Below are 24,227 nucleotides of genomic sequence, written 5' to 3'. Positions count from 1 at the left end.
AAATTATTTGCTATCAATTGTGAAGGCAATAACAAGCCTTGGTGGTTTTTCACACTCTCTGTGTTAAGTGCTTTCAGAATGACAGCGTAAACTGTGTTAGAGAACTCCAAGGAAGTAAAACTGATTAAAATGTTCATGCTTGAATGGTGCTGATGGAATAGTTCATTTGGACTTTCTCTACCTCCTGCAGCTCAAGCTGAAATATTAAAATTCAGTGGATTTAAATCTCTCTCCCCTCAGCTCAGGGAAAAAAAAACATTACATTTTAATAGGTTTTAAACTCATAATTCACTGGTTTGGAGCAGTACTATTAAATCTATTTAAATATTACTTGTATTACTAAGGAAATGATTTAAATGATTTTGCCTGTGCTGTTTCTCTCATACATATATATATAGTATACATATATGTGTATAATTTCTAAAACAGTCTGGTTTAACCTTTAAGCATTTTGTTTTATTAATAAAATTATATTAATTGCTTTGGAAAATTAAAAATGTATTAAAAGTGAATGGCAAGCTTTAGAATAATAAACCTTTTAGATTGCATATAATTAGTAGATTTAAATTTTTTCTCATTAATGCTCTTGATGTAAAAACAATCCATTCTGTGTTTGAGATTGAAATGTCTCTGTGTTCCCCATTTTCCAGTATTTTTCTTTATTATTTTTAAAGAGTGGGCAGCACATTGGTTAAAGCTTTTTGGAATATAATGTTTTTTCTTTTGATTAGTACTTAACGTGCCACCTCTTTTCTATGTTTTCTGAGATATTTGGGGTTTGAGAGGGAAGTGGAAATCTCTGGATAGCCATGTGGTACAGATAAGTGCATACAAGTTCTAATAAAAACTTAGCATCGGTGCATGCTATTATCCCCGTGGCGCCACTGGTCCATGGCTCATGCTGCTAAATGCTAATGCATTTTTGCACTGGTGCTGAACGCAAGGAGGAATTTCTGACTGTGTGAAGGGGCTGCTTTTTGCCTTTCAAATGAGTTTACTCTTTGGGTCTTTGATCTGAAACAAAGGTTAAGAAATAAGGGCTAGGCTTTGGGATGGCATAATTTGGCGCAGCTCCACTGAGTACCTTGATTTATGCCAGCGAAAAGTGCCTCCTCCTGAATCTACACAGGGAAGAGGATTTGACTGTCCCCGTTGATTCTGAACGTTTTGATTTAATGCGCAGGGAGGGGAAAGTCACATTTTCTCTGTAAATTATGGATGGTTACAATTTCAGTTTGTTTAGTAAAGTCATTCCCACCGAATGTGTTGCGTGTTCAGAGCTGCCAACCTCTGAGAGCCGGGAAGGGTGTTGTATAAATTAGTAATAGACTGTGACCTCTGTGCAGCAATCACTTATTTTTCTGGCTTTTTATTGTTTGATCAAAGGCTCTGCCTATATTAAGCTGTGCTCGGAGCTTAAAGGCTGTAAAACAAATTGGCCACCTGCTGTATACTGTATACAGATTGCCATGGCGGAAAGGCAGAAGAGGGGCTGACATAATGGTGTGTCTGTTTCATGTTGTCTTTTGTTTCGTGTTTTAGGAAACGCTGAAATATGCCATATCTTATTTAATCACAGTGTGAAACAGGTGCAGTGGCATGGCTCAAAGTGTCTGCAGTTGGATATTATACTGTCCTATTTGGAGATTTTAAATTAAAGTATGAAAATTTCACTTGATGCAGTAGCTTAGTACACTGCCTAAATAGGCTTAATAAATTCTTGGTGGATCATAGTACTTGTCATGAAGGGTTTCCCCCCTTCATCCTCTGCTTCAGTCTTGCCAAAATTACTGGGAATAAGACTTCTGAATAGGCTCTGCACATAGTGATGCTAATTCAGAAGAATTCTGGTTATCAGCCATTTCCCCAGGCAAGACAGTTCCAGGTCTTCTCATATTGGGGCGTGTTTTGCTGCATTTCAAAGGTAGTCTAAATGAACAATATAATACCTTCTTTGATGAAATTTCATCCACCGGGAAAGATCTTTATTATTTTTCCAGGCCTTTCTCACTCCTTGCCTTTGTTTTTGCCACTGCTCTTGTGCTGCTTTTGTACATTTTACCGTTTGTTTTATTTTATACATTAGCTTTATTCGTTTTTATTCTTGTTGTAAGCTAAACTTGGTTATAGGAGGGCAAAGTAATCCTGCAATGAACCTGTAGGGTGGATGGTTTTGGTCTGACGAATATTGCAAAGCCTAACGTTTAAAATGCAGAAATACTAAAAGAGAAAGTGGGCACAGGATTATTCAATCCCTTGGCCATTTTGAGGGTTCGCAAGGGATGTGTGAAGGGAAGCAAAAGTCTGTGGGGAAAATGGCAGACTGCTTAGTTGGTTTGTTGTTGCAAGTGGGAAGATGCATCCAATAAGTTAATTTCCTTTCCTAGTCAATACATACGGGCACACCCTAGTTACTCGGGTGAGTGCAGGCATTGCAGAAGCTCTTAATTAATTATCATTTTAATGTTGTTAGCCGCGCTGGGCCTGGCTTCGGCTGGGGAGGGCGGGATATAAATAAAATTTTATTATTATTATTAATTAACCCACATCTTGAGAGCCACTGGCAAAGTGACTATAGATGTGTTGTTCTCATATCTTGGGTAGTTTGGCCGGTTGTCCTTTGCACCATGCTAATTTAGACACATAGATGTAAAATTAGAAATAATTACCATATTCTAAATAGAAGTATAATACATCTCACCACGGTGGGGAAGACTGTGGCCAGGTGACTGGTGTGCCTGCTTAGTCTGCTGTCCAGTTGTTAACAGTTGATGGACATATTTAGGACCTTCCTATACAGGACACATGTCCACTGGAATCCAAGCCATGGCAAGTCCTCACATGAGTGATGGATTTGTCCTGCTGGCTCCAAAAGTGTGTTATATGTTTAAGGAAGACAAAATTTCAATGGATAACAAGTAAAATCCAGTCTGTATTGGGGGAGGGGAGGTTATAGCCAGCATCATATGGAACCCATTATGTCTTGTTCAATGTCAATGGCTGCCTTCTAAACCTGTGATTTCCCTCTCTTGCTAATGTTCTCAGAATACTTGTTTCCTGAAAGGAGACATGCTACTGACTTTTCCGCTTACATTTCTTATTCAATGATAAAGTCCAAGTGGTCAATACTAGTATGGGAGGCAGGAGTAGTGGTTAGTCTTATGTGTACTAACCCTGCATATTCAATATACCAGCTCATGTTATAAGGAATATGATTTTTGAAGGGTGTGTGTGTGTGTGTGTGTGTGTGTGAGAGAGAGAGAGAGAGAGAGAGAGAGAGAGAGAAGCAGGGTTTTGGGGTGAGTGAAATGGATCTTAGCTGCTGATTTACTGTTAATTTAATATTAAGGATTTCTATGTCTTGATATTTTATAATTTATTTTTTCCCTTTCTAGGTTTTGTAACTTTCTAGGTTGCTTATTTCTCTTTCTCCTCTAATTCTATTTCCTCCACTTGGTAGCTGTTTTTGTATGCAGTATGACTTGAATAGTAATACTAATGAGAATATTTTAATTGGATGTTGCCTCTATTTTCCAGGCAGCGTTGAAAGGATATACGTACAGCATGCATGTGGGCTGAGATATAAAGTGAGGTCTTTGAGAGATTAATTTGTCAGTTAACATTAGAAATGTCTCTGGGTTGGAGGAGGATGTTAGGGCTGTTTGGATAATGGCAATGAGCTTTCAGGGTCTGTAAGGGGAAAAGCACTAGATTACTCTGGCATGGCACTGCTTGGATGATATCCAGGAGAAACCTGAATCCTTTCCAGGAAAATAGGCTTCTGAATGTGCTGACTCTAACAAGAGAACATTAGAAGCTAATTTGTCCATGGTTTATAAGCACATTGTGCTTTTAATTTGATCCTTTTTAGATATGTAGTTGGGAGATTTAAGCTTGCCATCAATATTTCATATCTTAGTTAGGAAATGGTAATGAAATCAATGGTAAACTTTTTTTGACTCCCTCCATGTTTTCCCACTTCCCCTTTAAAACACACCAAGTCAGGTTGATTCCCATTTTGTATTATGTACCTGGAGATTAATACCAATTACGTGAAATGCCATAGATATTTATTAATAGCCGAATTACCTGAGTTTCTGGTCAAGTGCTGTGTGTGAGAGAGAGAGCAACTCTACATGCTTTTAAAAAACATTCTGAAAGATGGGGCTCATGTTTCTGAGGTTTTTAAAACCTCCCACATTCATATGATTTGTTTTAAAGAAAAGCTTGGGCTTTTTTTAGGTTACAAAATATGAAGTGAGAACTGGTCCTCAGCTCAGAAATCCTGATTAGGATATTTGATTCCAGAAAAACAATTAAAAAATAACTCCCTTAATTTCACTTGCCGTCTAAATTACAATTAAATAATAAAGGTGATATATTGCTATCCCATGTTCAAGAGTTCACATATGCTTGTTGACTGGATATTATTTGAATACCTTTAAGATAACAGGGTTGGTATAAGTTCATAGTGAAACAGTAGTGCCCAAAGGACTCTGCCCAATTTATGATGCCACACTCCATTACAGAATATATTTGCCTTGGTGACACTATTTGCTTAATTTGTATTAGCTAGCCAGATAGTTGGAAGGTAGGATAGCATTGATTATATAATTCAAGTCAGTGTTGCATTTCCTTGAAAACGTTGGTTATTGCTGATGATCCAATCATAAATGAATCTGGTTCTTTCCCCATATTTTTCTAAGAAAGAAAGAGGCCTCTAGAACCCATTGGGTCCCTTTTCAGAATAGATGTCTAGAGCCTCTGCTTCTCAACCTACTACAGTATCTCCCTTCCCTTTTTACAGACGATGTGCAGGACAGGAGGAGAGGATACTACGACACACAGGTTGAGAGCCTGGGTGCAGGATGCAGTGATCCTCCTTCTGTCTGTGATGAATCCAAGGCATCTGGGCATTATGGGAAATGCAGTTCTTAGATTATCTGAGATATCCTTGGTAGATTGAGAAGACAAATAACAAAGCCAGAAAGAATAGATCTTTGCCGTGTTTTAAACTGCACACATTGGAAGTCGTGTTTGCATTGGAAGGCTTGTGCTTCCCTTGTTGCCAATGTCAAGGGGGAGGCACAGCTGACAGCAGGGTGGGACAGAATTATTGGATCACATTTTTATTGAATATTTTCTTGGTTTAGAAAAGCTGTGCATTGTCTCTTTTTCAGGTTGTGGAGCCTTTTCTACAGATCAGTTACATTTGATATGAGACATTAGTGTTGTATACAGTATGAGGTTGCTGAAGAAGCAGGGAGAGGAGGGATGGTGAAACTTATATTTTCTATAGTATACATGTGGGGTTTGTGTCAGCATCAACTGGGTAGGTTCTCTTCCTATTCGCTTAATATATTTCCTTGGCATTGAGAGGGATTGGGGGGCCCAGGATGTGGTTGGTTGCCTGTGTTTGGCTGCAGTGAGGTTTGTTTGCATTTGTGAGGGGGGTGATTGTTTGTTGGGTCAAGTTAGCCATATTGATTTGTATGCTGTTGGTGGATTCTTCTTGTCTTGATGGGCTGTGTACGTGATAAAGGGGAGCCATACTGGGGTGAAGGGTTCCTCTTCTATTTATCCCAGCGTCAGTTTCAGTTTATTGGTTAGCTTTTCTAGTATGGCTGTTTCCCATATGATTTGGTACCACTGGTCCATGTTCACTCCTGACAGGTCTGGCTATGATGCTTCTGGCTGCTGAGAGTAGGTGGGTTATAAGCTCTTTATAATGTGAGTGGGCATTATCATCTTGGAAAACATTCAGTAGGGCCAGTTCTGGGGTGACTTCTAATACTTGCTTAGTTATTTTGCGTATTTCTTGTAGGACAGTTGATTGGATCACACTTCTCAAAGAAACATCTTTATTTTGAAATGTTCACCCTCTAACACTGATGTGGCCTCAGTATTAATTTCAGCTTGAGCAGGAACTGTTGGCTTATGTTTGCAACTTTGTCACAGCACTCCTTCTGTAGCTAAAGTTCTAGTTTTAATCTGAGCAGAAGTCAAACTAGGATAATCTTTCCAACAGTTTAGAACCAAAAGTTGCAGTAAAATAACTGATGTAGCTGGTTGTACATCTACTTTAAATCCAGGGTGAAACGGTGGGGGTGGGGTGGGGGACGGTAGCTTAATATATACCTTTTTCAAATGATAAATTTAATTGAAAGGTAATAAGATTTGCACATAGTACAGTGTTGCCTATTTACATAATAGGCAGGGGTAAGTCTTGGAGTTTTGATGTGGTGTTTTGTTTCTGAAATTTGGTGGTGGTTCCTGCCCCTTTGTAAGCATTATTACGGGCTTGAACACACACACACACACACACACACACACAGAGAGAGAGAGAGAGAGAGAGAGAGAGAGAGAGAGATTGCTTAAAGAGCATAGTTTGTGAAAGTGAAAGCTGATTTCAGAGTCATTTTGTGAATCTCAAATAAAGGGGTGGGGGGCAGGGGGAGTGGGCTATTGTCTGGGCAAGTGTGAACTGAAGCAGTTCCCTGTTCGGATAGATTGAGCATGACACATTTCTTCCCTTTACCACTGTATCCCGCCCCCCCGCCCCGATTCTCACTCAGCAGCATCAACAAACCATCTACCCCACAATGGTTAGTATAGTAGAAAGCTTGATGCAGCCTTGGCTGAGGTCAAGCACTCCAGTTCTAACCTCTCAAGGGCTTTCTCTATGTGTTGCCAGTGTACTGGTAAAAATGACTTTAAACTCTTGTCAGCGCAGTTACTGGTGCATGCATCACAGTCCCACTCAAATAAACCTGTCACAACACAGAGTCAGCAGCTAGAGAAGAGTACAAGGGCAGGCCTCTAGCTTTTCATTCGAGCATCACTAAACGTGCACAGAGTGCCCAATTATTTCAGCATTATTGAGCAAGCCTACAGGAGGACCCAAGCTTTGCTACATTAGATTTTCTTTAGTAATTTGCTCAAGTACCGCTGAGGACACTTAAAGGACTTAAAACGGTGGCTGCAACCAGTTTCCTTTTCTGGATTGTTAATTCAGGTTTCCTCTTTCAAATTAACTCTCACTGCACGCTGCGCAGCAGCTCTAGGAGAACTGTTTAACACTAATTTTCTCAATTTTCTCCCTTTTTTTGGTGCGTGCGCAAAACTTTATTGCTGCTTTCATTGTTAACTTGTGTGTTTTGATTAGACATGTGTATATATGTGTGTTACTGCTCCCGGAAGAGCTGCTCTTGAAAGGCCAGGCTTATCATTTTGGTTTTGTTCTTTCCAACACTGCAGTTTAAAAATAGCTTAATAAAGTTCATGATGTGCATCCTTCATCACTGTCCTACCCCCTAATTTTCCAGACATTATAGGACATAGTGCCACTCTAGATGTTTAATGGACTACATTTCCCATCATCCCTGGCCATTGGCTGTGCTGGCTGGAGATGATAGGAGTTGGGAGTCCCAACAGCATATCGGAGGGCGGTGCTGTACTGTCTGTAATTATTTTTTGTGAAGCAAGGCCATTGACTGGTTGACAGCCCTTGAAGATACATGAGCGCAGTCCAGTGCACAGTTAACTGCATTTAAATCTCTCTTTCCTGGAACAAATTCAATATCTGTGTTTAATTTTTCACAGCAGCAGCAACTCCAGGCCCAGCATTTGTCACATGGACACGGTCTCCCAGTGCCTCTCACTCCACACCCTTCAGGATTGCAACCACCAGCCATCCCACCCATTGGCAGCAGCGCTGGCCTCTTAGCCTTGTCGAGTGCCCTTGGGGGTCAGTCCCATCTCCCGATCAAAGATGAAAAGAAGCATCATGATAACGACCACCAAAGAGGTAGGAGATGCTTCACTGGCCTCCGGGAAAGAAGTTTGCCTTTTAAAAATATACAGCCTGCCTCTTCGTGGAGAGGGAGGAGTGGGTAACAAAAGATTTGGTGAGCATGCAAGGGCAAGAGTCATCTTGGAACTCACGGAAGGTTTGGCATCCTTAAAGAATTGAACTCATTCTGTTTTCCTATTCATAGAATCCCCTCTGTGGAACATGTACATGGTGGCATACATCTCCTTTCTTTGAAAGCCTTTTTTAGAATCCACATTTTTCATATGCCCTTTGGCTTGTCTCCTAAAATTTATTCCCTACTGTAACCAATCCTGAAGCACATGTAACTGCATTTGCCCACATTATTCCCCCCCTCCCCTCCTTTTGCCCATCTCTCTATTATTTTCATACTCTCAGCTTCTTCGGGTCAGAGATCTTTTTCTTTTGCACCCCAGGGAGGTCACTTCAGTGCTGATAACGCAGCAGTCTGACTTCACCCCCGGAGGTGCATTCCATTGCTTCTCGAGACAGGCGGATGCCAATAATTCTGTAAGGCACCATGAGTCAGGTGGCTTTCAAATTTCAAAGGGCTGTCCCACAGACGATGGAGCAGGATTCTGCCCTCTGGAAAAACAGGGAGCAACTAGAAGCAGTGGATGGAACTTGCAGGGAAAACAGATTTCTGATCAATATTAGGTGAAACCTCCTAATAAGAGCTGTTCAGCAGTGGAAGGGATTCCCTCAGGAGGTAGTGGAAGGTTTGCATTTGCAGGATGGACTGTCATTGTCCAGGATGCTGTAGTTGCATCCTGCACCACAAATCCTGCATCTGCGCAGGGGTTTAGAGCGCATGACCTCCAAGCTCCCTTCCAACACTTGGATTTTGTGATCTGCTGATAGCACTGGCCTCGTTCAGTTATATTGCTAAACCATGGTACAGCATTGCAAGAATAAGCGTGTATCAGCCTTGGCCGCACACATCTCCTTTGCACAAGGAGGTTAAAGGCTTCAGCCTTTGATTTAGAACTGTCTAAATCAACTATTAGTTCTGATTCTTGTTAGAAGAGTTAACTTGATTATCTTTGGTGTTAACTAATAAAACAACAAGCCACCGCTCCATGAGTGTGAATATCACAGAGAATAGTGGTTAGTTCTAAAGTGGAAATATTCAGTCTCATTGTGTGTTCATAGTAGGATCGAGAGGGAGGGCTATAAAGCCAGAGGTTAAGCATTATATTTGGGTAAATAAAAATAATATTCTGCGTATAACCCTTGATTTGGATGGTGTATAGATTGCAATGTTGGAAGTGTACTCTTGTTGGACTTAAGAAATTTGCTGTGGGTGATAATGTTAAGAGATAAGGATTGAATACAGTGTGCTTTGCTCCTATCTCTTCTCTTTGAAAAGCAAATATTTAGCTATACCTTGTAGTGTAGATTCCTACATTATTGCTATAATATTTATTGCTAGGAAAGCCAATATATTCAGATGATAAATTCAGTTTATAAAATTAGTTGTACAATATAGGTGTCAATAAGAAACTGCACATACTAGATTATATGTGTGTTATTTATTTATTTTATCAGGGATTAGGTTTGGGGGGAGGGTAAAGAAATGCATAATTTGATGTAAGCTAACATTTTTCTCTCTCTCCCTCCCCCTTGTCTTTCTCGGCCATGTTGGTGCTTCTGTTGTGCATGAAGATAGAGACTCCATAAAGGTAAGACTCCATTTCACAATTGGAAGGATTAGCTTAGAAGAAATGCAGTACTTTTTATTGTAGTTGAAGTAAAGCATAGGAGGTGTTGTGATTGTAGCTAGATATAATCTGTATTGATTATCAGAGTCTTAGGTCAGCTATTCCAAAGGTGCTACATATAAAGACAACTTCAAACGGTCCCACGATAATGATCAGTAGCTGCTGTGAGAACTATTTATGTGTGCTTTGCTTGTTGGCTGATTCCTGAGAAATACATCCTACTCTTCTTATCAGGAAGTTTTCAGGATGAATGAACTGATGCATGCTGGCTCTTTTGAGAGGTTTTGGGTTGCAGGGGAGACAACACACAAGGGATCCTTCCTGCTTCCCCAACTCCTAAATCCCAAGAGGACCTTCGTTCCAATGTGCAGAGAGAGAATTCACTATGGGCTTGTCTCCCATCTGTTAAATGGTTGTCTGGAGTGACTCCCATAATTTTGAGCCTAGTAATGAATATTTTCACTGGAATTAGTGTTGGTGCCTAGAGGCTTTTTGATATTTTAACACAAATTAGCTGTACCGAAGCATGGCCTTTCAGATCTTTGGGTATGAAAAGCATCCTAAATGTGAGCGCTAATCTGTTGTCAAGCAGAAACTAAGACAGATGTCTTTCTAATAGCATTCTCCAACTCAGGTTCTAAGTTGGTATGCTATGTAAAATAGAATATTAGAGCTGATGTAATAGCCCAGAATATAATATGCTTTGTATTTATTTTTATTTTGGTATAACAAAAATTATGCCAACTAGCCAAAAACAGTTTAATGGCTGCTTGTATGACACAGTACAAAACAGATTCAATTGATGATAGTAGAAAAACCAAATTAAAATAAACAATAGTCTTGTCTATAACATGATAAAATAATTTCAGCCAGAAAGTAAATTAAAAGCTATTCTAAACAAAAAAAGTGTATAAATTAATTCTCTAAAAGTCATCAGTGAACCAGCCAAGGTTCACAGCATAAGGTTGGTCAGTACCTGACCACTCCAGAACATTTCTGGACGCGTATGAAATGCATTTATTCCCTGCTGCCAAAACTCTGGAATAGACACACATCCTGAATGGATTTTTTGCTATTCATGAGCTTCTCACGTATTTCTAGAAGGGGGTTGGAACAAGGCTGCCATCTTCACCATAGAAACTGCTCTGCCATCCTCTGGTGCAGGAGTAGCCAATGGCCATGCCATACAGGTGCTGTTGGACTCTAGCTCCCATCAGCCTCAATCTTCATGGCAGTCGGTCATGGATGATGGGACTTGTAGGCCAGCAACAGCTGAAGGGTGTCTGCTGAATACGACTAGCCTGAGGATTTCTCTCAACACTACAGAGTTGCAGGAGTGGCAGTGGCAGATGATCTCTTGCCTCTTTCCTACCCCAGATATGACTGGAAGCCTGCTGTGCTCAAGCAGAGTACCAAAACACTCCATATTCAAGGTGGAGGCATATCAGTTGATGCTCCAAGAGCTTAGCAGGTGCTTATAGGGAAAGCCAGAATACCTCCACTTCTCAATGGCTTCAAGGTCTAGTCCCTCGTACCTACGGGACCGCCTGTCCCGGTATGCCCCACGGAGAGCCTCAGGGTCCATAAATAGCTACACCCTAGTGGTCCCAGGCCCTAAGGAAGTTATATTAGCTTCAACCAGAGCCAGGACCTTTTCAACACTGGCTCCAGCCTGGTGGAACGCTCTGCCTCATGAGACCAGGGCCCTGCAGGATCTGATTTCTTTCTGCAGGGCCTGTAAGACAGAGTCGTTCCTCCTGGCCTTTGGCTTGGAGCAAATTTGATTCCCTCCCCCTCCCTATTTGTAGTTGATGCATACTTTCAGTTAACCATGAAGCATGTAAGCAAGAAGGCATTTTCTAAAGTAGGGGTGGGAAACCTATGGCCCTCCAAACATAGTTGGACTCCTATATCCATCAGCTCCAGCCAGCATAGCCAGTGGCGAGAGACAGCAGATGTTGTAATCCAACAGCATTTTGAAGACCACAGGTTCCTCACCTCTGATCTAAAGTATATAGGACATAAGGTTTTATGCAAAAACAATCCTGAGCAATTGGAAGTGTTCCATACTCAAAGCCTTTTGTCTCCAGTGATGACAGTGAAGTGCCAGAGAGACTTCAGGTTTGCAGTTAATGACTCCAAAGCTTTTTCCTATGTACATTTCATAGTAAGTTTTTTTTCCTGATGTGCACAGAGACACACTCCCAAGTGCAATGTTCCTACTACTAAAAACAGTTGATCTTGATGTGTTCTTAGATGTGATTTCCAGATATGCATCATTGGTGCAGATGCAATTTAGCATTAAAATAACAGGAAAGCATAAACCTGCATGTATGAAGTCCACCTTGGAGAGTGAAGGAAATGGCTTCATGTTAACAACTATTTTTCTCTCTTTCCTGAAATGGGAGAGGTCTGCAGTCTGAACCCTATCCCAGTCCTCTGCTGGTGCTGTTCACAGCTTTGTCATGTTGCAACAGAGTGAATTTGACCTTGTTCTTGTCACTTTCACAGTTACCCTCAGGGTTCTTAACAGCTGCAAACTGACAAGAACTGTCAGTTTTCCATCTGCAATAATTTTCAGTGTGTGCAGCAGTGGCAGGATAACTGCCTTTCTGCAGACTGAAGAAGCCAGCATTAAATCAGTTTACACATGGTTCAGTTTCCCAAATAATAAGTCCTAAAAACTTACCCCTCAGAAAGAAAGGAAGGAAGCCATGTGTATGTGTGATATATGTGCCCCACCTTTCTGCCCTAAAATACCCAACCAATTTACTTGTTAACTGTTAAAATAAGTTCACCCCAAAAAACCCAGTCCCCAATAAAACAATCCATTTTGTTGTTTTTCTTATTTGAACTATAATAGTACAATAAAAAAGTAACCCAGAACAGTTGGTCCATAATGAATTTGATTTTGCCCTTTCTCATAAAACCCTGGGTTCCCTTTAAATGCATTTCCAGTCTCCAACAGAGTCTCTGTAAATCATGGGTTGGGAATAAGATCGAACTGGTGGGCTGCATCCTAAGCTGCCCCCATCCCTGATGGCTCCTACCCTCAGCTGCATGCCATTGTTGCAGGTAGGCAAGGTCACCCCCCAGCCAGTCACCCTCCTGACATCCCTATATGATGCCAGATGACTTAACATGAAAGGAACAAATCAGGAGCACACACTGAGAGTGCACTCCTGATGCTTCCCCTTCTTCCTTTGAAGGCGTGGCTTGGATTCAAACAGGGGATGCAAAGGAAGAATGCAAGCAGGGATCAGCTGCACTCGAGAGATGTAGTGGTGAGGTGTCGTGGCTGAAGGCTTTCTCTGCTTGCATTAGTGTTTCTGCTTTGCATATTTCTGTTGTGATCTTCGTGTGTGTGTGTTCCGTATGTTTTTAAGTTGGTTTTAATATGATTGTACACTGATTTTCAGATCTGCTTCAGTGGGAGGAAAGGCGAGGCATAAGCTGAAAAACAGAAATATACAACAAAGACTATATGTGTTTCTCTTGTATTTGCAGCCAGTTTTCATTCAACTAGCAGTTATGGCTCTGTTAGTTTCTCTCTCCGCATGAACCTAAACAGAATGCATGGAAGCAACTTGTGATCTTTCCAAGAGGTGCAGTCTTCAGCCATGTATGGTGGCCTTGCAGGGGCAAGCCTCCCATTTCTTGGGACTGCAAAACCAAAAGGGTTGCCCAAGCAAATATAAGGCAGTTTATGATACAGCTTATGGCTGGAAGGCTGCATGTGATTTAGGAAAATAAAAGTAAATTGGGCCTGTAAACTAGTGGTTTAGGACGCTGGTGGCGCTGTGGTCTAAACCACAGAGCCTAGGGCTTGCCGATCAGAAGGTCGGCGGTTTGAATCCCCGCGACGGGGTGAGCTCCCGTTGCTCGGTCCCAGCTGCTGCCCACCTAGCAGTTCCAAAGCATGTCAAAGTGCAAGTAGATAAATAGGTACCGCTCCGGTGGGAAGGTAAACAGCCTTTCCGTGCGCTGCTCTTGTTCGCCAGAAGCGGCTTAGTCATGCTGGCCACATGACCCAGAAGCTGTACGCCGGCTCCCTCGGCCAATAAAGCGAGATGAGCGCCACAACCCCAGAGTCGTCTGCGACTGGACCTAACGGTCAGGGGTCCCTTTACCTTTACTAGTGGTTTGGAGTGTAAATAGTCATGGCTGTCTCCATGAGTTTTTCCATAATTTGTGAAAGATTGCATCATTACCCAAAGCTTTTAAGTAATTTTTTTTAAAAAAAATGTTACTGCTTTTACTTACCCCATCATATGAACACTTAATTGTTTGTTGGTTGCTTTTATGTTATTTAACTTATTCATCTCTTTATAACAAAGTCTTCCAGCAATTTAACACGGAGAATTTATGGTTAGACAGGGGTTTGGATCTGAACCGTAAACTGATGAATGGCATGTTAACAAATCCTGTGTGAACCATGAATGTGTGTAAACGATATTGCAGGATGGCCAGCGTTGCTCAAAACTGAAGAAAGGGCAATAGAGATTAACCAATGAGGTGTGTCATTGTTCAGTAGATGCGACTAATTCACCTGCAATTAATTTGGGGTTACTTTTTTTCTAAGCCATTAGGTAGACATCTGGAATGACAGCATGCAAGGGTGCAACTCCTTTTGCACTGATTTATTAGACAGCGATAGCTATAAATAAATGTTTGTCTTGTACAGCCATCAAATTGCAAGTTGGATTGTGTCAGCATCTAGGGCTTGTTGCCAGCTTTGCAAGGTGAAATAGTTTGCTAATTTCCTTAATGTGATCCGTGATGCCCAGAGTAGCAGTTAGTTGCTTGTTCTATTGATCTGCCCTCTCTTAAGTGGCTCCTGGTTAAGAGAGGCTTTTTATGATTGTCTACTGTGTGACTTGAGATGGTTTTTATCAGCCAGAACGTGCCAGTAGCCAGCAGCTGGAGACTGTGTGCTTGTATGAAATAATTTATTCATGCAAGATAATGCTCCTTAACATTTAACAGGTAATGAACGTGACATAAATTTCCTCCTTGCTTTTAATTTTTCCCTTTCCTCTTCTAATGTGCAAACAGGCAGCTCTGGTGCTCTAAATAATAAGTAATTTTTGGCCATCTGTCAAAAGGAAATTTCAATACAAATTTAAATTAATGGTGCCTGAAATTTTTTATAGCTCCTCTAAAAGCCTCTAATGTGCAGAAAATTCTGAATCTGCTGGTAGTAATTAGTGTAGCATGTAATGAGGATGTGGGCAATGTTATGCAGCCCCAGTGTAACGTTTTGATATGGTAGCAAAAGTTTGATTTATACAAGGTTGTGGCTGGGTTTAATTGTGAGAGACGCTTTCGAGTGTTTTCTTGAAGATACAGATTATTAAGCAGGGCAGATTTTAGAATAGCTCATAAAATGTAAATTTAGGTGTTGCTGTAAGAATGAGATAATTAAGGTAGCCTACTCGCTGGTGTGAACAGGAAAGAAATATGTCCGATTGTATTTTTATTCCCATATTTTTTGAAAAGATGTGACCACCATTCCGTAAAGGGTTCACAAAATGTAGAGGACTAGATCAATGCATAAAGGGGGATCCACAGGCCAGAAGTAAAGAGCATCAGTGAGAAAGGGGTACAGCATTTCTTTGCACAGATGTGTAGAAGAAAAATAATTTACACAGGTTCAGATCCCTTGAAATGATGAAGATGCAACTGCAGACCACAACAAATGAACTTAAATAGCCCTTGAGTAATCTGCTTTATGTTGCTCGGTGAAATTACATGTTTCTTTTAAAGTGCTAGCCAACCAAATGAGTAATAGTAATTTAGGCTGGAATCCTAAGCACACTGAACTAGGGTTGTAAGCCCATTGGACACGGCAAACAGGAGGTTGCCATATGTCCTCTTTTTAATGAATATGTAAAATAAGAGCCGTCATAGCGATCCATAGTTAAAAGTAGAAGTCGGCAAATGTGTCCTCTTTTTTGCCCTTCAAAATATGGGAACCCTAATTCTGAATAAATATGCACAGAATTCACTGTTGGAACAGCCCTCTTCAGGCATATTTTACTCAGACTCCAACCTTCTCAACTCAACAACCCGGATCCATGCATTGTGTGTAGGCCTTGAAACCTATGTGTTTTTGAACCCCATGAATTATTACTTACAGAGAGCTAAGCATAATGATTTTGGTTTGTTTTTTTCAAATGCAAAAACTAACACATGGTTGGAAAGCAAAGAAGCTGTGTGGCCTTCGTTGGGCCCACTAGCCATGGAAAATCTTTATTTTTCTGTATTCTTTATACTTTTTAAAGTTTAGTGTAGATAATATGGTACCGTTTGCAACATTGTTGTTGATAGCAATGTGCAGTCTGCCACTTCTATACTGACATGCCACAAGTAGTGATTGTTTTGCTGGGCTTCCCAGACCTTTAATGTCATGAATAATAATATTTATACCCTGCTCACCTGGCTAGGTTTCCCCAGCTACTCTGGGTGCCTTCCAGCAGGATGTAAAAACATAATAAAATGCCAGACATTAAAAACGTCCCATTACGGGGCTGCCTTCAGATGTCTTCTAAAAGTTGTGTAGTTCTTTATCTCCTTGACATCTGACGGGAGGGCGTTCCACAGGGCCGAGGCTGTTTGAAATGCGGCAGCAGAGATACTCCTTCAGGTATGCTGGACCTAATGCTTGACGTGAAACACCAGAGATCATTCTGTGTACAGCTTAACGGTTAATTCTGTTAGCATTAAAGTCTACTAATAAAGAGGGGTATAGGTGGAGATATTGCTTAGCAGCTGGGCAGAATGGTATGATCTTTGCCGAAGTAACACATGCGCTGATTGGCTGTGTAGTTTTCAGACTTTTTCCTCTGTATGTTTGGTTGAATGTTTACAAACGATGTACAAGGCCTGAAGGAAGAAAGACAAAAGCTCTCTGTTTCTTTCTCCTCAAACTGTACACTGGTTCATCTTCCTCACTAAAGTGCTATCAGGATTTCTTTTCTCTTTCCTCAACTCCGTCTGCATTATTTAAGTGACTTTGCTAACAATGGGTAGTTCTGAGTTGCATTTTCCAACATAGGGAATAGTTCTGTTCTGTTTTTGTTTTTTTAAATGATAGAAACAATTTGTAGTGGTGATGTTCAAAGTAAGGGAAGTAAGGAAGAATTTACCAGACTGAGAGGTGCAGGCAGTCTGTCTTTAGTTTCCTGTAATATTGACTTATTAAGCCAGTGAAAATGGGGAATTTTGCTTATAGATGCCTTTTGCTTGCTTACTGGCAAGTCTCATAGTGAGGTGGGAATACACCTCCTCTTAAGACTTCTCCCTGCACTGTGGGTTGTGGTAGCTTTGTGGCGAGGGAATAAATCGTAGCAAATTCAGCAGTTTTAGTAAAGTTTCGGTGGACTTATTTGGCAATGTAATGTTAAGTTGTAATAGAAAAATTACTTTTGAAAGCAGCATTTTTAAGGCCACTGTAGATACAAAAGAATAAGGAGAGACACCTGTAGCAGAGAACCTTGTTAGTTATTATGTTTATGTGTGTTGATTTTTTCAATTACTACAGCACTATATACAGTCATACCGCTAGTTGTGTTAGGTTCATGTTGCAGATTTTCATGTTGCGAACACGGCAAACCTGGAAGTGTATACTTCCGGGTTTCGCCGCACGTGCAGAAGTGTTCTGTGTGCTTTGCGCATGCGCAGGGGCGCTCTATTACACATGCAGAAGCGGAATTCTACTTAGGGACTTTTCGGGGTGCGAACGGCACCCTGGAGCGGATTGCATCTGTAAGTAGAGGTACCGCTGTATAGCGTTGTAGCACTTTTGTATTGAGAGGGGACCCAGTTTGCTTTCATAAAAAAGCACAACACGTTGCTGAAGGAGATGTACATTGAATGCCACTCATTTTATCTGGATTTTTTTTAAAAAAAATCAGCTCATGCCAACCTCTGACTTACTGAATGTGTGAACAAGCCTTGAGACTGATGATTTATTACAAGGCCAGCGCTTCACAACTCTTCCCTCTCCCCACTCTCTGGATCTGTAGACTCGGTTCGCATGGTGAGTTGGGAGTCATCCCATCTTCCTTGCTACCAAGACTCAGGCGGGACTGAGGCAGGGGTAATCTTCCGAATCTCAACAGCAGGGCTTTGAAAGCAGCAACTACCTATTTCCACTCCAAGAGGTTGACATGAGTTTCGATTAGCTTTTCCAGGATAACATTTATAAAGAGATGAGTGTGAGTTTTCCTTTGTTTCACAAGGGTGTATTCCCTGGAGACGCTTGGTATTTTATTTTATTTCCTATTATTTTTTGGAGAAGGGAGGAAGGTCACTGCATTGTAGCATGACGAGAAAATTTTGTTGGTCTGGCAGTACAGCAATTTGTGCAGTATTAATTGATACCTGGCTTTGGACGTGTAAGCTGTGGGGAATGTAACAGGTGCTGTAATTCCAGAAAATGTGTTGCAATTGTGGAGCAGATGAATAAATATCTGTGGGGCAGAGCCAGTCCTCGGGTGGTGAAACATGAGTGGATTGATGATGTGATTGGGTGAGACAGGCTTGCTTGTTTGCAATCTCATCCAGTGACTGCTGAAGCAAAGCAAATATTAATTAGCAAGGCCCTGTTTGTTGTCTTGGTCTGTCTTAAGTGGCTGGTTTTGCATTGTTCTTTATAATACCCTATATTGTTGTTGGCTCATGAACATTTTGCAACTATACATATACATATTTAAATTGCATCATTAACCTGATATTCTGGTAAATGCCTTCAGATGGGGACTTCTGCCTGCCTAAACTCTTCTTAGATTTCTACGTTTTTCTCCCACACTCAGTGTTTCCTTTCTAATGAAGTCATCTTGTGCTTTTTAATTCAGCATAGAACAGTCATTTGAGAATAACAGCATGTATTCTTGTTGCAAAAATTAGATTTTCCATCTCTCAGTGTCCTGTGTGTGTGGATATAGATCTAGACATGTGTGTCCATATTTCAGTGCTAGAAGCAGTCTTATCTAGTATCTTCTCCCAGCTTTGCCTGCTGAAGAATTGCTTTATGCTTGTAAGGAGAGTCCCTATAAAGACACTTCAGACAAAATCCTCTGATGCCTACTTTGCTAAATCTCTGACTGATTAATGATTTAGAGAAACGTGAATTTTCTTTCTCCAGATGTTCTAGTCTCCCAAAAGGCAAAAATCTTATGGACTTATTTATTTTTAACTATTTTTATGCCACCCAATAACAGAACGTTATCTAGGTGGTTTACAAATAAAATGATTAAATTCTAGGGTGATACACAACTAAGTGATACTCGGAGTAGACCCACTGAAAGCAGTGGACTTAAGTAGGTTGATACCACCTTTAAAGTCCAAATATAAGATGAGGCAAAAAAAAAAACCCCAAAGCAGAATAAAATCAAGGTAAAATCAGCAACATGGGTTATATGTTCCAATGTTTACTGAGTTACTGGAAACAAAATGTGGTGTTTCATGTAGAGTGAACCTGTGACTCAACAGCCGGATGTTGGATGTAACAGAGATCTAGTCTAATTGACTCCCTGACATGCTAGCTTTCTGTGGGCATAAAAATGTTTATTTTTGTATGGAGAAGCATTCAGTCATGTCAGCCCTTATCTGCATTTTGAAGTAATATGGCCCAGACATAAGTTTACCAAATTAGTGAAAACTAGGTAATTGGTTGAATGAAGTCCAAGTGGTGGTGTTTGTAAAAATGGACAAGGTCTTGTCCAGTCCACTTATCCTGCAGTTCAGTCTTATCAATCCCTAATACAGTTCAGAGAAAATGGAGAATAATAAATTACTGAATTATGTACTTTGAGATTTCCCAAGCTGTCATATAGTTTTACTATCACAATTAGCTTTTATATGATGGTATTAAGAAGTTCTACACTTTATTCATAGTTAACAGAAATGGCTCGAAAATAGCAGACTTGTATTTAAATTTCAAATAAATTATAGTATTATCGCAAGCGGAAATGGGTGCTAATCAAACATCACCAAAGCCGAACCTCAAAAAAAGCCTCACGGTCTTGCATGCTTTTTCTGGTAAATGCTTGAATTTAATTATAAATAGTTTTGTAATCTGTAATACATCTGTGCAGTCTGAAACCTACATATTTAAGGAACTCTATGATAACATATTTAAACAAAGGGCCTTATGCTACTAATTTATGCATGTATTTATCACAGTTGTATAACTGCATAACTAAGGAGTTCAAAATGACATATACAAGTTTATTTTTTAAATTTTATTTAAGAAAGCACAACTATCATGTGAGATAGGTTAGATGAGGTATTGTGACTTGCTCAAGCAAACCTGGCTTGCTTCGTGCCTGAATATATATTTAAACTGTCTTCCTGGTCCCTACTGCAACTATCACTCTACTCTTGTAAATGGTGCTGGAGTAGCTGAAAATAGGCTTGGTCATCCATCTTCCCAATGAGTCTGGAAATTGTTAATATTCTAGGAAGAATGTAGGAAGCTACTTACACTGAAACATACTAATTGGTCCATCTCAATACTAGCAGCTGCCTTGGAACACAACCCCTTCGTAAATGGGGAGTTGCTTGCACTGGCAGTGTTTCTTAGGGTGTTTCCCTGCACTGCCTGGAGATGTGTTCCATCACTAAACTCTGGTTGTTAATGTAACACTTCCATTGTCTATTCAGGAGATCTGTGTTGCAAAGATCAACTAAAGTACAGTCCCAGTGGTTCCCAGTTGATGATCTGCAGGGGTGGAGGGTAACCCACCCAGGGTGTCCATGGCACCATTCACATAACAAAAACCACCATAGAGATAACAAAATTCTGAAAAGTAGGGGGCCTATGACTTGGCTTTTGAAAAACGGGGGTCCGCAGTATTTAGCTATTTGCCAATTATGCTTCTATTCCTTGTGAAAATGGGCAGAACAAGAAGCTATGGCACTAGGGCAACAATTTTAGCTGCTTAAAATGTTTTGGAAAATATAAATGTTATAGTCCCCTAACACCCTGGAATGTTCTTCTGTGGCATTGGCTTCCAGATACATGGCTGCACAACATTTAACAGCAGTTCTTAAAATTGCCCGTGTCTTAAGACTTTTCAATATTTACCACTAGATAATGAGTAGTAGATGGATCTGTGTGTCTGAAAGAGAGGACTTGATAGCCGTCTGCATATTTCTAGTCCTATTGCAAACACTATTCCAAAAACGTTTTTATGATGCCGTCAAATTTCATACTGCAGATACCCCATACTTTTAAGCTTTCAGAAAAGTTGGTGTGCATGTGTGCTCACTGTAAATAAATGCCAAGTGTTTGTTAAGATAATGCCAGGTAGAACACTGACTTTGATTAATGTAAGAAGGATTAATTTTAATATTGGTATTATTTTGGAAAATTGATATATTAATCATAAATATGTTTTTTAAAAAGAAAAGAAGTAGTGGGAAATGGAAAAATCTGACAATAAATTTAAGCTACTTCCTTTTCACCTTTTAATACCTGATTCATTTAATTAGATAAAACAAATACATCTTGGATGACCCATTGCATATAGCAATGTTTGAAGTTCTATGTTTTCTTAAGCTACATTTGGCCTTTGAAGAACAAAATAAAATAGGAAATGCTAATGTTTTTTTCGGCCAACTAAGGGAAGAAAATAAAAATGTCACCATGGTAACAAAGCTGCTTTCTAGATGGCTTCCTAAGATATGCCTGAACTAGAAGCAGATGTCTGATTTGAGAATCTTGCCTCCTTCAATGTAAACAAATAACTTCTAGGCAGGTGTTAGAAATAATATGGAAATCCTATTAAGGGGCCCTGGGTTCCTGTCAGTCAGGAAGCCCCTGCCACAAAAGGGCTGGTTGTCTGAAGAAAAGAGACAGAGTAAATTCTCATTAGGCTTTAGCTTTCCCAGGAAATGATTGTCTCTGCATGTTATTTCTCCTGTGAATCTGAATGTAAGCCGTTACTTCTATTGATCTATTCTGCTCGCCCTCTCTTTTTCTCTGCCCCCCTCGTTTTCCTGGATTAACACTTGATATGTGCTGCTACTCTACGATTTGTGACATTTGTGATTTTAACCCTCAGCCCCTCAAAGAAGAAGGGAACAGACAAAACCTCTTTATCTTAAGCATTGGCTGGCCTGTTGAGCGTGAACAAACGCTGAGGTGTTGAACTCAAAGTGTGATGGAGGAAGAGTAGAAAGCTTCTGAATAAAAGCATTGAGCCAGGTTATTTGTGTGACTGTTGAGTAGATTTGTTCTCTAAGCCTCGGTTAAATGGTTCTGTGTCGCAGGAACCAAAATTTCCTCCCTGCTATACGACGGCAAAGGCTGAAGAAGCTTGGCGAAAAGTCACCTTATTTTGGACTAATTATTACCTGGTTTAGATCAGAGGCGTTCTTTTTCTCCTGGAGAATTAGGAGGCGAGTAGCCAGTGCTATATATAAATATCCAACTGGTAGGGAAAGTATGTTGCTTCACGATTCCGTAAACATGCCGAAGAGGTTTTTAAAAAACAGCTTGCAGCAGAATTTTACCACAGGCCTATCTGAGGCTAACCTCAGGAAATGCATATCTCAGATCTGGAAGCTGAGCATCTTTCCCACCCTGTTGCTATCTGTGTGTGGTGGGGGTGCCATGGCTGTGCATAGCAATGTGCTTAATAATACTCTGAGGGTTAAATGTGGATAAACACAAAACAAGCCTCCTGAAAAGCCTTGCTATTATCATGCAGCATTTCTCGGACTATAGTCCCCGAGACACACTTCATAAAGCCAATAAAGCGCACACTGGTGGTCTCCTGTTGCCCTAGCAACGGGCCATAGGGCACAGTGTATGTGAAATGCATGAACATCTGTGAATTAATCTTTTTTAAGTTTGTTCTTTTCTTGGCACTGATTGGGCCACTCTGGCTTGCGCTTGTGACATTGCGTGAGGAGGGATAAGCTGAAGAGTTCCCCTGGGCCCTGCCCTAAGTGGTTGGCAGAATGGAAAGTGAAGTGAGATTTATCCAGGCAGTGCTTTCAGTAGTTGAGGGATTTAGTCTGACAGCCTTCTCGGTGGGACGTTATTAGCTTACTTTCTGCTGCATTGGGGAAATGAATAAAAAATTTTCTAGTAAATCTAGGCATTATTGGGTTTATTGGTCTGCCACGAAAGCATAATCTGAGGAGAAAATTGAAATAATCGCTTGTGTTTATACTGCAGTTTACTGGACCTTACCACTCCCCTGCCTGGCTCTTATTGGGTTAGGGAGAGAAGGAAAATGGTTTAGAGCAAATCCGGATGTAAACACGGAAGAGGGGTGATCCAGTTCTATAGTACCAGTATAATTTTCAGGCATCGGTTGTTGTTTTTTTTATTTGGGAGCCAAAATAGTGGAGATGGGTATAGCTCTGGTGCTGCTGAAATTTGAAGTGTGACACTTAATTATTACAAAGCATACGCACATCAGCCAGCAGTTAGCTTCTCAGATGAGCCTGAGAGTCGATACGTCGTGCTTCTTTCCCTGTACCCCTTGGGCACACTACAGCGTAGATTTTGTGTTCAGCTCCTAATGTCAATACCAGATGCTCACTTGTAAACTGCTTGGCTTACCCTTGTTGTTTTCCACTGTGTCTCTGAGAGGACTGTAGGGGGAACACTGTGTACGTCATATAATCAGTTAATGCTGCGTGCAGTCAGTATCTTAATGAAGTGAAATACTGCTTTAATCTGCTAATTGCATTAAGAGGGCAACAGATTGCTCCACATTTCTACTTCTTTTTGAGCTATGAGCTTATCAAAGAATACTGAGGTGCTTTTAAGTGAAGCATATTATATCCAGTCAGCCCAGAACCATTTGTTTTCAAATACTGGCTGATTGAAGCCGTACCTCCTGGCTTTTCTGTATCTCTTGAGAGGTTAGCAGCATATTTGCGCAAATATTCTTTTTATTTGCTTAATAAATGGAGGGGGAGGGATTGCAGCTACGCTAGGATTTGTGCCCATGCAGTGAATTTGCAGGCAAATTTACTTAGACGTCCGTCGCATTGTGTTCCATGGGGCTTGCTCCCTATGAAGTCTAGTTAGGATTTCAGGCATTGTTAGTTTTCACGTCTGAAAACTAAAGTTCAAAGACTACAGGGGTTACATTTAAGGAATAAATATTTGGGGACAAATTTTGGGGGACAAATTTGGCTGATCCCTAATTCTAAGGCAGGCATGTCCAAAATCTGTTTCAATTTGGTTTAATTTCCTGGGGTAAAAAACTTCAAAAAACTTCAATCCTTAAAAAAAGCTCAACAAACTTTGGGGCAAAATCCTAAAAAAAAAGAAAAAAAGAAAGCTGAACAACTCCAATAATAAAAAAAACTGTCAACAACTTTGGTCACTTCATCAAATCTGGCCCTCTTTGAAAAAAGTTTGGACACCACTGCCTAAGGTAATATAAGTCACTTATAGTAGATGGAGGAAACAACCCCATATTGTAGACCAGGGAGTGATTCTGCCATGGCGATGCAGGGTGGAATTACATTGTGCACAGAGGAAGAGGAGTTAACAAACACAAGTTGGTAGTTGCAGCTTCTGATTCAGCTGCCCCCACAGTTTAAACCATGGAGACAGGTGATTGGTGTGTCTTATTTAGGAGGGCCTTGGGCATAATGCTTTGAAGCTCCTACACTGATTTGTGTCTTAACCCTCTGCACGG

General features: G+C 40.6%; 1 protein-coding gene across 6 annotated transcripts in view; it reads left to right on the top strand.

Annotated features, from left to right (window-relative positions):
• LOC308458034 (transducin-like enhancer protein 4) overlaps positions 1-24,227 on the top strand; it is a 128,713-nt gene that overhangs the window by 67,677 nt on the left and 36,809 nt on the right. For 4 of the 6 annotated variants that reach the window (XR_013977155.1, XR_013977157.1, XR_013977159.1 and 1 more), the window contains 2 exons: positions 7,603-7,807; positions 9,497-9,513. Coding sequence is in view for 1 of the 6 variants with exons in the window: in XM_080972570.1 (XP_080828696.1) it covers positions 7,603-7,807; positions 9,497-9,513 (222 nt within the window). In the remaining 5 variants the exon portion in view is untranslated. The remainder of the gene's footprint in view (positions 1-7,602; positions 7,808-9,496; positions 9,514-24,227) is intronic. The other 2 variants (XR_013977156.1, XR_013977158.1) reach the window with 1 other exon arrangement.

This window comes from Podarcis pityusensis (assembly GCF_964106645.2).
Source record: "Podarcis pityusensis genome assembly, chromosome: 11".
NCBI classification, from domain to species: Eukaryota; Metazoa; Chordata; class Lepidosauria; order Squamata; family Lacertidae; genus Podarcis; species Podarcis pityusensis.
This window is presented reverse-complemented; position numbering and strand designations above follow the sequence as displayed.